Source organism: Mycetomoellerius zeteki, unplaced genomic scaffold (assembly GCF_001594055.1).
Source record: "Mycetomoellerius zeteki isolate Tzet28-1 unplaced genomic scaffold, Tzet1.0 scaffold106, whole genome shotgun sequence".
NCBI lineage: Eukaryota > Metazoa > Arthropoda > Insecta > Hymenoptera > Formicidae > Mycetomoellerius > Mycetomoellerius zeteki.
The window spans coordinates 2,045,811-2,059,069 of record NW_017255975.1 but is presented as its reverse complement, the minus strand read 5'-3'; the positions used below and the strand labels follow the sequence as shown (position 1 = coordinate 2,059,069).

General features: G+C 34.7%; 2 protein-coding genes across 2 annotated transcripts in view; one reads left to right on the top strand and one right to left on the bottom strand.

The window, feature by feature from the left end:
• Sarm (sterile alpha and armadillo motif) overlaps positions 1-8,978 on the top strand; it is a 13,808-nt gene extending 4,830 nt beyond the window's left edge. Inside the window, exons 2-6 of the mRNA XM_018448296.1 lie at positions 2,205-2,306; positions 3,302-5,326; positions 5,680-5,846; positions 6,164-6,343; positions 7,807-8,978. Coding sequence (XP_018303798.1) covers positions 2,205-2,306; positions 3,302-5,326; positions 5,680-5,846; positions 6,164-6,343; positions 7,807-8,725 — 3,393 coding nt within the window. The 3' untranslated portion in view covers positions 8,726-8,978. The remainder of the gene's footprint in view (positions 1-2,204; positions 2,307-3,301; positions 5,327-5,679; positions 5,847-6,163; positions 6,344-7,806) is intronic.
• Positions 8,979-11,154: 2,176 nt separating this feature from the next.
• LOC108723278 (histone H3) lies at positions 11,155-12,786 on the bottom strand. Its single transcript, XM_018448888.1, has 4 exons — positions 12,620-12,786; positions 12,269-12,311; positions 11,876-12,033; positions 11,155-11,428 (listed from the first exon to the last, which is right to left on the bottom strand). The coding sequence occupies exons 1-4, from the start codon at positions 12,643-12,645 to the stop codon at positions 11,257-11,259; spliced, it is 399 nt and encodes a 132-aa protein (XP_018304390.1). The 5' UTR covers positions 12,646-12,786; the 3' UTR covers positions 11,155-11,256.
• Between the last annotated feature and the right edge of the window lie 473 nt (positions 12,787-13,259).

The window sequence follows — 13,259 nt, the reverse complement described above, 5'->3', positions numbered from 1 at the left end:
AAGAGCGGTGATAGTGATAAGAACGAGACATTAGTGTTATATCGGATATTCCATATGTACATTATTTAGTATAATTGGATGCTTGACGTTTATCTGTGTCAGATATCGGTTTGACCGTGATTAAGAATTAAAATTAATCAGATTAAAGTACTCCTGCTTAAAGTTCTCTCTGCAACGATAAGGTATTCTTTTTTTAGTATAGCAGATGAAAAAATAAATGTTTCAAACATTTTAATATATTATCGGACTTTCAAAATAAATTTTGGATCATCGTCTTATATACGTAAGTATTCATCATTTTCCTGTGATACTAATTTCATTTCTAAGAAATTTATTTATTGCTTCAGATAAATAGCAAAACATTTTAAAGAGTGAAATACTTATTTTTAATAGGATTGTAGAATTGTGTTACGCTTTCTTTTTGACGATATATTATATATGCGTTATAAATAAATGTTTGCACAATATTCTTGCGATTTCTCGATTCTTTGTGTGAGAGTGAGATGAATAATTGTTAGATGAAAGATTAGAATGACAGAAATGCATATGTCATTATGCGTTACTGTTCGTGAAGTGCGTGTTGTGGCTACAACGCCGAAAAAAATCATATCATCCAAAGTACAGTGCAACAGTTGTACTCTCTCGGTACGAGATGCTATCGTCTATCTGCCACTGCAAATTAGCGCCATAAGTGGACCTTCGATAATACGCGCTAATTCTCTGCAACGCGCGGAATTTTACAACAGAGTGTCATAGAGCTAATAAATATACTATATATTTATTATAGCTTACATCACCGAATTTGCACATGATTTTTTCTCAGAGAAATAAAATTAAGTGTAATTAAAACAGCAAAATTAAAATTAAAATTAAATTTTCAATACTCTTAATTGTAAAGCGATATTTTTTCTGATTGGCTCTAACAATAAACGGTAATTAGGTATTCCATAACAAACATTGATTTTTCTGATGTAATACAATAAAATGATGTAAATGATAAAAATAATGATATAATTGGTAAAATAATGATTTCTCGTGCAAAAAAAATGATATGAATATAGAAATTCAGCAAAAAAGGCCTATATTTTTTATATATTCATTCCTTGTTTCTGCATGAGAAATCATTATCTTACCAATTATATCACACATTATGTTTATCATTTACATCACTTTATTATATATTATTACATCAGAACAATCAATGTTACGGAATAATTATTATTTATTGTTAGCCAATCATAAAAAATATCGTTTTACAATTAAGATTCATAAAAATTTTATTTTTATTTTTATTTTGCTGTTTTAATTTTTGTGTAGTTTTCTAGAAGTGCGATTGTATTATATAATTATACAAATATATTAAATCTTGAGATTTAAAAATAACAATTAAATTTAAATCACCGTATTATAAGGCTCTAATAATTATAAATTCAAATAATAAGAATGTAATATAATTATCAGTTTAAATAATTTAAAATAAAAAATCAAAACATAGAGCTGTAATACAAACCATGCTAGACGTACTAAATGCTAAAATTTCTATATACAATATAATTTATAAACAATCTAAAATCGGATATTTCATCTGCGTTCTCTGGTGTAAGATCTCTTGATTGCCAGTGATATTGGCACAAAAAAATCGGAGAATTTTTTGTAATAATATTTCGACATAATTGATAGAAGATGAATTATTAATTGTTAAATCTAACATCTTACTCACCAAGTCGCCACTATATAAGATCATATTAAAACGTTCTTTTGGCTCCTGCAAAATTTTTTATGTTTTAACATATTTGGCTGATTTTTTAATGGATACTGCCTCCACTATTTATATAGAACGATAACCATGAATTTATTAGGATAATGTTTCCACTGATTGTAGAGAATGGTATATTCGGATTAATTTTGGACATTAAAGCGAGTATTGCAATGCGATTTTTATTATTTGTATTATCGTTGAATTTTTAAATTTCTGTTTAACATTGAAAATGACTCAATCAGAGTCTAATTTATATTGTTTATAAATTATATTGTATATAGAAATTTTAGCATTTAACATCTAGCTTGATTCATAACGATATGTTTTGATTTTTTATTTTAAATAATAACTCGGTTCGAATAACTTTTGTTTATTTATTATTTAAATTAAAAGATAAGTTTGCAAATAATAGGAGAAATATTGAATATATGTTTTTTTTCTTCAGGAGCAGAGAAGCTTGAAGGCTGGCGATCTCTCGCATCAGGAGAGTAACAACATGGCAGCATCAACCATGAAGCTTCAAAGCGATTCTTTTACTTCCGAGAAAGTAAGTAAATAGAATTTATCTTTTCATGAAAATTTTGTTAGGAACTATATGGAAAACTACAAAACTTTCCTCGGATAATCAAATATCTTGATGAAATAGTCGTGGTGCATCGCTTTGTGAAAAAACGTGAGGCATATAATTTTACCGGCTTACATTCGCGCTTCTGGCGGTTCACCAAGGAACGCGCGTTAAAACGTCTGCAAACCGATAATCTAAATCGTAAATCGCCATTCTTAACGTTGGAGAATCGCGGCTGGCGGCTGCGCCGCTTTTTGGCACTTGAGGTTGCGTCGCTGTTTAACGCAGAAGCGATGCAACGAGCGATGATTTAAACGTCGACGAGCTCGCAGTCGGACCCCAGTCGAAAAGTGGACTCGCATGATTCGAGAAGCCTGTAAGAGGTGTAAAACGTCGAAATCATACTCACCACTCGTTCAGGATGATGCTAAGGAAGTGCAGCCTCGACTCGCGAATGGTAAACAAAGTGTAAAATTTATAGAACTGAAGAAAACAATAACACACACATAATTTTATTCAGTAAAAATTTATTTTGAAATAAAAAAACATTGTTATAAATTTATTTAAATTTAAATAAAAAATATAAAAATTCTTGTTTGCTGAAAACTTAATCAAGCAAATATCTTTCTGTATTTTTAGGAATGAACATGTATACTTATAAATCTAATTTCTAATGTTTTTTTTAAATCAAACGATGAATGAGAAACCAATGTTTCCGATAATATTCTCTATTTTTCATCACTATTTTACACTAAATGTAAAAACGTTAACAATCGTGAAGATCATTCAAGAGAACAAATCCTTCGAAGCATTTGAAATTTACCTATTCCCCGTTCATTGGCAATCCGAGTTCCTAATGCTTGTCAAACTCGATGATGTCCTCAAGTTTTTTCCTTAAGACCTCTTCAGCAATATCCTTGATGATCTTTCTCAAGATTTCAAAACTGATCAATGGACAATGTTTTCGTGTTGTGCAGAAAGCGATGGCGGCGCAACAGCAGCGGCAGACAGTCACCTCGACCGGCATTTTCAACCACGAGAAGCACATGGCCTCGAGCTCACAATCGAGCATTACTATCGCGTCTAAGTCGGGCGTGAGTTCATCCAAATCGATGATCAGTGCTGCGAGCGCGGTTAATCAACTGATGAACGGCATGCGACCACCGACCGCTGAGGATGAGCTTTTGTCCTTACCGTTGGATGACTTGGATCTACTTTGCTCCAAGTCGAATCCGCAGGACGTGGACTGTGCCATCGCCAAGTATTGCAGCCTGCTCGACAGTTTCGTGGAGCGGTTGAAGGCGAGCTCTGATAGTGGCAAGAGCAGTAACAGCGGCAGCAAAGCGCCACAACTGTTGAACAGGGTGAATGAGATTATCCGGAAGGCTTGGGCAGTGCCTACACATGGTCATGAGCTGGGTTATACTCTGTGCAACACCCTGAGGACGCGCGGCGGTCTCGATCTACTCATGTCAAATTGCGTGGTGAATGATCACGAGTTGCAGTTCTCGTCAGCCAGATTATTGGAGCAATGCTTGACCACGGAGAACCGCGCTCACGTGGTGGAGAACGGTCTAGAGAAGGTGGTGAACGTCGCATGTGTATGCACGAAGAACGCCAATTCGGTAGATCACGCCCGCGTCGGCACCGGGATACTCGAGCATTTGTTCAAGCATAGCGAGGGCACCTGCAGCGACGTTATCAGGCTAGGTGGTTTGGACGCGGTGCTATTTGAGTGTCGAAAAAATGACGTGGAGACTCTGCGCCATTGTGCAGGCGCGCTAGCGAACCTGTCGCTGTATGGCGGTGCCGAGAACCAAGAAGCAATGATCAAGCGGAAGGTGCCAATGTGGTTGTTCCCGCTTGCTTTTCACAACGACGACAACATCAAGTATTATGCTTGTCTGGCAATCGCCGTGTTGGTCGCCAACAAGGAGATCGAGGCGGCTGTTCTCAAGTCCGGCACTCTCGACCTCGTCGAACCTTTCATCACGTCGCACAATCCCTACGAATTCGCTAAATCGAACTTAGCGCACGCACATGGTCAAAGTAAGAACTGGCTGGAGAGGCTTGTGCCGGTCCTGAGCTCCAAGCGGGAGGAGGCTCGCAATCTGGCGGCCTTCCACTTCTGCATGGAGGCAGGCATCAAGAAGCAACAGGGCAATACTGATATCTTCCGAACGATCGGCGCAATCGAGCCGTTGAAGAAAGTAGCCAGTTGTCCGAACGCGATTGCGTCCAAGTACGCGGCACAAGCTTTAAGATTAATCGGCGAAGAAATTCCGCATAAACTCAGCCAGCAAGTGCCTTTATGGTCCACTGAGGACGTCCGAGAATGGGTGAAGCAGATCGGTTTCGCCGAGGTAGCTCCGAATTTCGTGGAAAGCCGAGTGGATGGCGACTTGTTGCTACAGTTGACGGAGGAGAATTTACGCGAGGATATTGGCCTGACCAACGGTATCATGCGTCGTAGATTCGCCCGCGAGCTGCAGAACCTGAAGAAAATGGCTGACTACAGCAGTCGCGATACCGGTAACTTGAATAGCTTTCTCCAGTCGATCGGCCAAGAGTTCTCCATCTACACGTATAGCATGTTGAACGCCGGGGTGGACAAGGACTCGATACGAAATCTCTCAGAGGATCAATTACTGGCGGAATGTGGCATCACCAACAGTATCCATCGGCTCAGGATACTCGACGCCATCAAAAACATGCAGCACAATCAATTCAGCTCGTGCGAGTACGAATCGCCTGACAAATCCCTTGACGTTTTCGTCAGTTATCGTAGATCGAACGGCTCGCAACTGGCGAGTCTGTTGAAGGTACATCTACAGCTACGGGGCTTTACGGTGTTCATCGACGTCGAGAGGCTTGAGGCCGGCAAGTTCGACAACAACTTGTTACAGAGCATCAGGCAAGCCAAACACTTCCTCCTCGTACTCACACCCCAGGCTTTAGAGAGGTGTATACAAGACAGCGAGTGCAAGGATTGGGTACATAGGGTGAGTCTGAATATCTTTCATCGTATTTTTCTTATTGTTAGAAAAATATTGAAACACTTTTACATAACTCTTTAATTATTCACTATTAAATTATTTTAAAAATATATGCTTGCTTTTTTCGTTTTATCAGTTTCAAAACCGCAAAAAAGAAACGAATAAATTTCTCGATTAACTCAATTCATTTGTGAGAAAATTTAAAATTAAAGAAGATAGTTTAAAAAAAATATTTTTCATTAATTATCTTTTTTCTCAGCAAATGAAAATACTCTAAAGTTGAGAGTATTTAATTTATTTTACAAAGCTTAACTTTTACGAAGTACAGTATCAATTCACGACTTTTGATTATCTTATAGGAAATTGTTGCCGCGCTGCAATCACAATGCAACATAATCCCGATCATTGATAATTTTCAATGGCCAGAACCTGAAGAACTTCCTGAAGACATGCGCGCGGTTTGCCATTTCAACGGTGTTCGTTGGATTCATGACTATCAAGACGCCTGCGTAGACAAATTAGAAAGGTAAAGTAATTAGTTTCTTTTTTATATTTTTGTATTTTTTGTTAAAAGGAAATTATTGATCAAAATGAAGAAAACAATTCTATTTTCTAGTACAAGTTATAGCTGAAATATATTTACCAGTAGTTTTCTGAGATAATTTTATTTTAAAAAAGACAATTATGTCTGTTATACTACAAAATGATTGTTATAATAATTTCGTCAATTATTTAATTATTTTACTTCGATAAAATAACACAATACAAATAAATACATATAAAGATGTATATACGATAAGTGTTAAGATAACTTTTTGATGTTTGCTTCTCATCATTGTGCAGGTTTATGCGAGGTGAGATACCTATGAGATCTGATCTGTCCAGCGGAATTCCGCGCAGCATGGCTCCCAAGGATGTGACCCAACCGAGCACACCGGCCAACACGAATATGCGACAGCCGCCGAACTATCAGCGAATGCACAGCAACGAAAGCAGGGGCAGCGACAAGGATTCCACGGGCGGGCGAGACTGACTAGACGGCCCGCCCACAGCCATATCGAGCAGGTAGTTATCCCTGATAATTTAGCATATAACCCTAACGTTGGGTTGAGCGAATCGATTCGTCAATGTCCAGGAAAAAATCTAAAATTTGTAGAATCCATTAACACCCCGGTACCAAGAACTCAGTCTTGATATTGATAGTCTGATGTTAAATCAATTATTATGAATAAAGAATTTATCATCAATTTGGAATAATTTCATTAAAAATAATTGAACAAGGAAAATTTATAGGTAATAATAAATAACAAACTAAATTTATGTTGTTATGGACTGAAAATCTTTTAATAGTTTCGATTTCTTAAAAATATCCAAAAGAGAGCTAAGCGATGATTTCAAGTAGTAATAAATAATGATTTGAATTATATTAAAAGTTAGTAAATATATATTCTTGACACTGGCTGCTAACGAATCGATTTACGATGTGATTTTGAAGTGTGCTCTACTAACGCAATGCTAATTTTTGTTTTCACGCAGCCAAGATTGCGAATCGCTCTATGACAATCACGACTAGGTCAGTCAGCGATACAAATTTTTTATCAATGTTTAAACGGACAAAATATATCACTATCGCTTTTGCTAAACCCTTGTGCTAAATCAATCCCTGATACCTTTGATATCGTTGCACTTTTTCAGTTCCATATTACACGTAGATAGATATATGTGTCTGTGATGTAGATTTGTAGATGATAATTTAAGGTGAAGGTTTAAATAAATTTTTGTCTACTTGAGTGTCAGATGTTTATTACAGTCTATATGTAGAAAAAATTATCCTTTAATTAAATATCTCTTAACTAATAGATAATACACTGCTAAAAATTAATCAAAATAATTATATAAAGATTTCATGTTTAATCTTAATAACAAATTTTTTTGATGATTCTATAATTGATTTTTCATAAAAATTTCAAAAATATATATACTGGCAAATGCAATTTTAATTTTTTACATATAGACGTCAATGTTTACATACATAGTATTTATGTTATTTATTTTATATTTATTGATTTTATATTTATTGATCTAAATGGTGAAACTGCATGATATAATTTTGCATGATATAATGATATAATCCAATAATTCTTTGGTGTTCAGTATAAGAAAATTTGAGATAAATTCACAATATTAAAATTATAGGAATATAAAATGAAAATATTAACTGCTCGAATGATACGATATACAGAGTATAGTAGATTCTATAACAAGTCAATGAAAATTCAAAATTAATATTTATTTCCAAAATTTCTAAACATCCTAAAAATTACTTTTAATATTTTGATTGAAGATATATAAAAGATATCTAAAAGATATCTAAAAGAAATGAAACTATGAATATCCTTATTTTATCTAACACCGAAGAAAGCGAATGAGAAACGCATTTCTCGCTGAGTCACGATTTTGCAATAAGTTCTATTTTCGTGTTGTAGACTTAGAAAGTCGTCGAGTCCATCCCGTTGGTTGATGGGCCTGCCACCCACGTCGCCGCGCTTCAAGTTCATGTACACGCATCCGGTGGGTACCAGCAACAACCACGCAGTACCTCGCAGGCCACCGCGGCAGCCACCCTTACCATCAACGCGATCTCGTTCGCTAGAGCTGCTGGATCAACAGGATCAGGAGCAGAAGTCAGTTTCTTCCACGATCATCCAACGACCACCACTTCCTAGGCCAAGATCACGCAGTCTGGACGGTTTGCTGGATGATGATGCGAAGAATGGTGAAGAACAGAACAAAGGGCAGTGCGAGAAGAATCGAGAATGCCCTTCGATGAGCTCGGAAGAAAATAAAGTTGTACCTGCTTCAGAAGAAAGCCAGAAAGAGCCTAATATCGAGGCTGTTGAATTTAAAGGTGAACTTAGGCAGATTTGCAGGATAAAACCGAAAGTATTCAACGAGTTCAAATCCGAGACGGAGGATAAACGAACATTTTTGAACAAGAACAAGGAAGCTTTGCCGATACGTCCTCCGAAGCCGAGCCGACGTTCCAATTCGGAAGGACAGTCCTTAACATGTTCCAGCAGACAATGCACAGAACAGGAGCATCCAATGGAAGAACAGAGGCTCAAGAAGATAGCGCAAGAAAGATTGAAGACACAGAGCGACAACGAAAATAATGACTACGACAACGACGACAAATCGACGATGCTGCTTAAGGCATCAAGAAGCTGTGGTGCGGGATTAGACTCTGATGGGAGCGTCTCGTCAAGCGAATACAGTGGGCACAGAGCTCACCACGCAAAGGGACCGGGTTCATTGTTATCGCTACCGGCGGGCGCGGAACCTAAACGCAAACGGAACTTCATGGACAAGTGTGTGAACAAGGTGCGGTCGTTCATGAAAAAGTAAAGCAATATGACTTCTTGTTATTTAATTCCGCAAATTGATTGAATAAGGCGCGCGCGCGCGCGCGAACCCCAATAAGTCCAAATCTAAAAGTTGCTGTGACAGATAACTGAATAATTACGATATTCTGATCACTTGAAAAATTTGATATCTTAAAAGTATTTGAAAGTTTTCAAAAGAATCAGGAAAAATTATAAACGTCCCGATAGTGAGATTAGAAAACATGTATAAAAAGTTTCAGTGATCAAGTTATATTAAATGTTTTTATGAGTATTGAATAATTATAGTTTTAAAGACCAAAAGGACGCATTTAAAAAAATATTTAGAAAAAATTTGGCTGAGCAAACTATTTAAATGTCTTTTATATATTGAAAATCTTTGAAACTATTGCTTACGAAAATATTCAGCAATTTATGATTCCTGAATTTCGTGTATTTAATTTTGCGATACGGAAACGTAATTCGAACTTTGTGATCCGTTTTGTGTATAATGGCAGCATGAAAGTATATAGCGAAAAATGTGCCTAAAGATGTGACACAAGTGTCTTCGTAGAAGCCTCGACATCTTGACTTGGCTTACGTGTGTTTACGCGAATTAGCCTGCTTTTCCAGGTGCCTTTTTGTATTGTATTTTCTCTCGTTGAATTGTATTGTATGAATTATATATGTAGGTATATTGTATATGTAGGTATATTGTATATGTAGAAACGAACGAGAAATTAAGGCGGCTAAGTCGATATTTGTAATACTATTTTTCTAGGCAGTTCTTTTCTCTTAGACCGCGTTTAAAAAGACGCATGTGGCTTGCATGGTCACGAATTATGGTTGTTCTTATTGCAGCTAACACCGAAAATACATTATACACAGTTGTACACAATTGTATGGAGTGTTTGGTACGCGCGATTCAGCGACATTCCTCTTTGAATGTCGAGATTGTATATTGAAGTTAGAAAAAACTAATTTTTCCTCTAATATTCAAACGCAACGTACTTTTTTTATAGGTAGAATCTCAGAGTTAAATATCTTGATAACTATATCTCGAGTTTCCAACGAGATGAGATCCTTCCAAAATTAGTCAAATAATATTTTACATGATTTCTATCTTTTTTACTATAAAATCCTGAACCATTCGTATTTTTATCGAGAAAAAATAATTATATTTAACTTTTAATAAGGAATATCGTTATGTGTGTGTGTCTGTGTGTGTTTGTGTGCGTGTGTGAAGAAACATAACCGAACACTCGATACATAGCGTGACTGTTTCCCAGATCGCGCAATATTTTACTATTTAACACTATTTTTATCATATTGCCTATACACTCTCGCCGAAAGTCGAAACGGCAACGCTTCGATATTCGTAGTTTAAGAGATCCGCCTGATTATTGCAAAACTGTATATTTTACCAAAGTTTCATAAAGTTACGGATTTTATCGAAATGTTTGAATGTTTCTTAGAAATAAATTTTATTTAGCGAGACAAGATCGCTTATCTCTCTTCAACCCTTTTTCAGTGCAAAGAAAAAAGATGGAAAAAATTATGTTTATTTTCTTTGTTTGATGTTTTTTTTTATTAAAAATATCAAACATTTTATTTATAAAATTTATAATAAAGATATCTTTGATTTAGTGTTACTTCGCAATATTTATCACATCAACACGGAACGAAATTTAAAAATTAACAAATATTCATCTAACAAACATTAATTTACGAATCTTATAACTATGTTTATATTTCAATATCGGTTAGATTTTGATTGTTTTAAAAAATATAATAAAATTATTGTCTCATCGTGTGTCTCTGAGTCAAGTAAAAAATAACATTTTTTTATATGTCTAATATTAAAAATGTCTAAACACTAAATTAAGCATAATTATATATAAATCGAAATTTCGAGCCATAAAGACATCGTCAATTTTGTAAAATTCTATACGGAGCGAGGCTTTCTTCATTTCTTGCGATAATGTTTATGCTTCTGAACAGCATATTGAATATTTAAAGGTTGTACTACATTATAGTGATGTGCTTACACTTGTATTACATAATCATGGTTGCTCCAAGGAGCAACCATGATTATGTAATACAAGTGTAAGCACATCACTATAAAGATATTGTTTGCTGTTGTAAATCATATTACCAGAGAGAAGCCTGAGAGCGGCCATGCCCGGAATTTAGCTGCAAATCGTGGACATAGCAAAGAATATCTTAATCACAAAATCGTGGATTGACTACGTAGTTCAATGTCCACGTTTTGTGGACATAGAGGCGCTTCAAAATAAAATTGCAGCTAAATCCTGGGCATGGCCGCTCTTAGGCTTCTCTCTGATATTACTTGAAATGAAACTGATGGAATAGGCCCCGCCTTATCCTATCTCTTTTCGTTAATACAATCTGTACTATATAAAAAAACAAAAAATATTTTTTATTGCTTCTTACTCAGTAAAAAACTTCAAAAGGAAAGAATTCGTTTTATCTTAACACATCTTAAGGTATTTGAAACATCAGTCTATCTAAAGTTATATATATGAAGTAAAATTCTTATCTATTGATGATATCGTTGCGGCCTCTCAGCCTGCGCATTAAAATCATATCGTTTCGCATAAGAGTGACCCGTTTTGCATGTAATGTCAGCAATACTGAATCTTCAAAGAATTGTACGATATACATCTCTGTCGCTTCTTGCAGGGCTTCAAGAGCAGTGGCTTGTATTCTACAAGTTAATTTTACTTAACTTTATTGAATGCTGTAATAGAGCTGTAAGAATTTTCCATCGAGATTCATATTTGCTTCTATAATTTTTTTCATTATACATTATATATTAAAGTCTAATAATTCTAAATATATATATATAGTATATTATATTAAAATATAATATAACATGTTACATTAAAATAACAAAAAAAAGAGAAAACAATATATTTCATGAAAATTTTACTGTATGTAATAAAACATTGATTTTTATTTTTTTCATGATTTTTTTTTATACATAAAGCATTCTTTTTTACAGCACATATAAAATAAAATTGCTCTCTTCTTAATTAATTAAACCATACAGCCTTAAAAATGTGTGAATATATAATATATTTAAATAGTACCATGTAATAATATAGTTTATGGAAAATTTGTGGTTTGTAAAATATATTGGTATTATATTTACCTGGTGATGTTCTGTCTGGGAAATATGTCGATGATAATTTCTCTGACTAAACGTGCAAAAGGTTGTTTAGGTATGAGAAAGTGTGTGGTTCTCCTTAGATGTTTAATTTCCTGCAGCACATGGCTTGTCCATTTATTTTTACTTACTATTACAGTTGTCTGAGAACAATTATTCAAAATCAACAAGAGATCAATAGAACAACAGTTTAATGCATTTATTGTAGCATCTAAGCATTTATTGCAACTCATGTAAGATTTAATCTAACAACATATATCATTGAGTACCTTTCATTTAGTAACATAAATTCACACAATGTTCTTTCTTTGCAAAGACAACCGGATAGAATGATACTTGTGTCAACTTATGTCATTAAAATGAAAAACATCCACTTACATTGTCTTTATTTGCTCTTTTCTTTGAAAACTTGCTTGATGGACTGAAATATAATATATTATTATTTATAAGCTATATAAATATATATAAATATTTCATAGAAAAATATGATCTCAGACATAAAAAAATAATACAATAAAAATACTAATTAATAAATAATTATGATATTAATAATAAGAGATTACTAGATTATCATCACATAAATGCACACAGAAATATTATGTATATAATTAAATGACAGCATTAGTGAGACATAGTTTATTATATGACTAATGATTATTGCATCAATATGTAAAATAATTGTGATAAACGTGAAAAGCAAGTACAGAGAAATCAAGCAGAAATAATAACCTTGGAACAGATTTTCGTCTAACCATTGTCTCGTTGAATTGCAGGCGTTCACAGATTCTTAATACTATGAACGACAACCCACAACTAGTTTGGATTCGGAATATAGTAAAAAAAATGAAGAATTTTAGGATGAAATGATATCAGACATCAACGGTCAATCCAATCCGATGTGATACAAACATGAATTGGCGGTTGGCGCCAATTCTGCGCGAACCTAATCTAACCTGAAAATGAACAATTGAATTCGTAACTAGACTGTCACAGAGGACGCTAAATTACCTAGAACGCGGAATGCTAACGCCAAAAGAAGAAAATGCTAGGATATCGCAATTTAAACAGAAAATTAACAATAATATGATAAATTAACAATATGATAATAACGTATATAATAAATATTAGGCGATTTTTGACGTGCTTCTGGGTATAGCAACCAAAAGCAACCGCGACTAAAGCCCGTATCAGACTGCCAATTCTGGCTGTTGACCAATAATGGACCAATCACATTAGCTGCGTTCAGCAGACTCAACAGTTTTGCAACCGTTTTATGATTGTCTGCTGAGATAGGACCATTCTTCTAGATCTAAAAGTATGATCCAATCAGCTCGAAAGAAACTTCCAACAGTTGCAAAACGAACGTTCT

Bases quoted from the DNA above. Each gene is read 5' to 3' on its own strand.
- LOC108723278 (XM_018448888.1), bottom strand. From the start codon at position 12,645: ATGGTTAGACGAAAATCTGTTCCAAG. The intron at 12,312-12,619 runs GTTATTATTTCT...ATTATATTTCAG, and splicing joins AGACGAAAATCTGTTCCAAG to TCCATCAAGCAAGTTTTCAA. The intron at 12,034-12,268 runs GTAAGTGGATGT...AATTGTTCTCAG, and splicing joins AAAGAGCAAATAAAGACAAT to ACAACTGTAATAGTAAGTAA.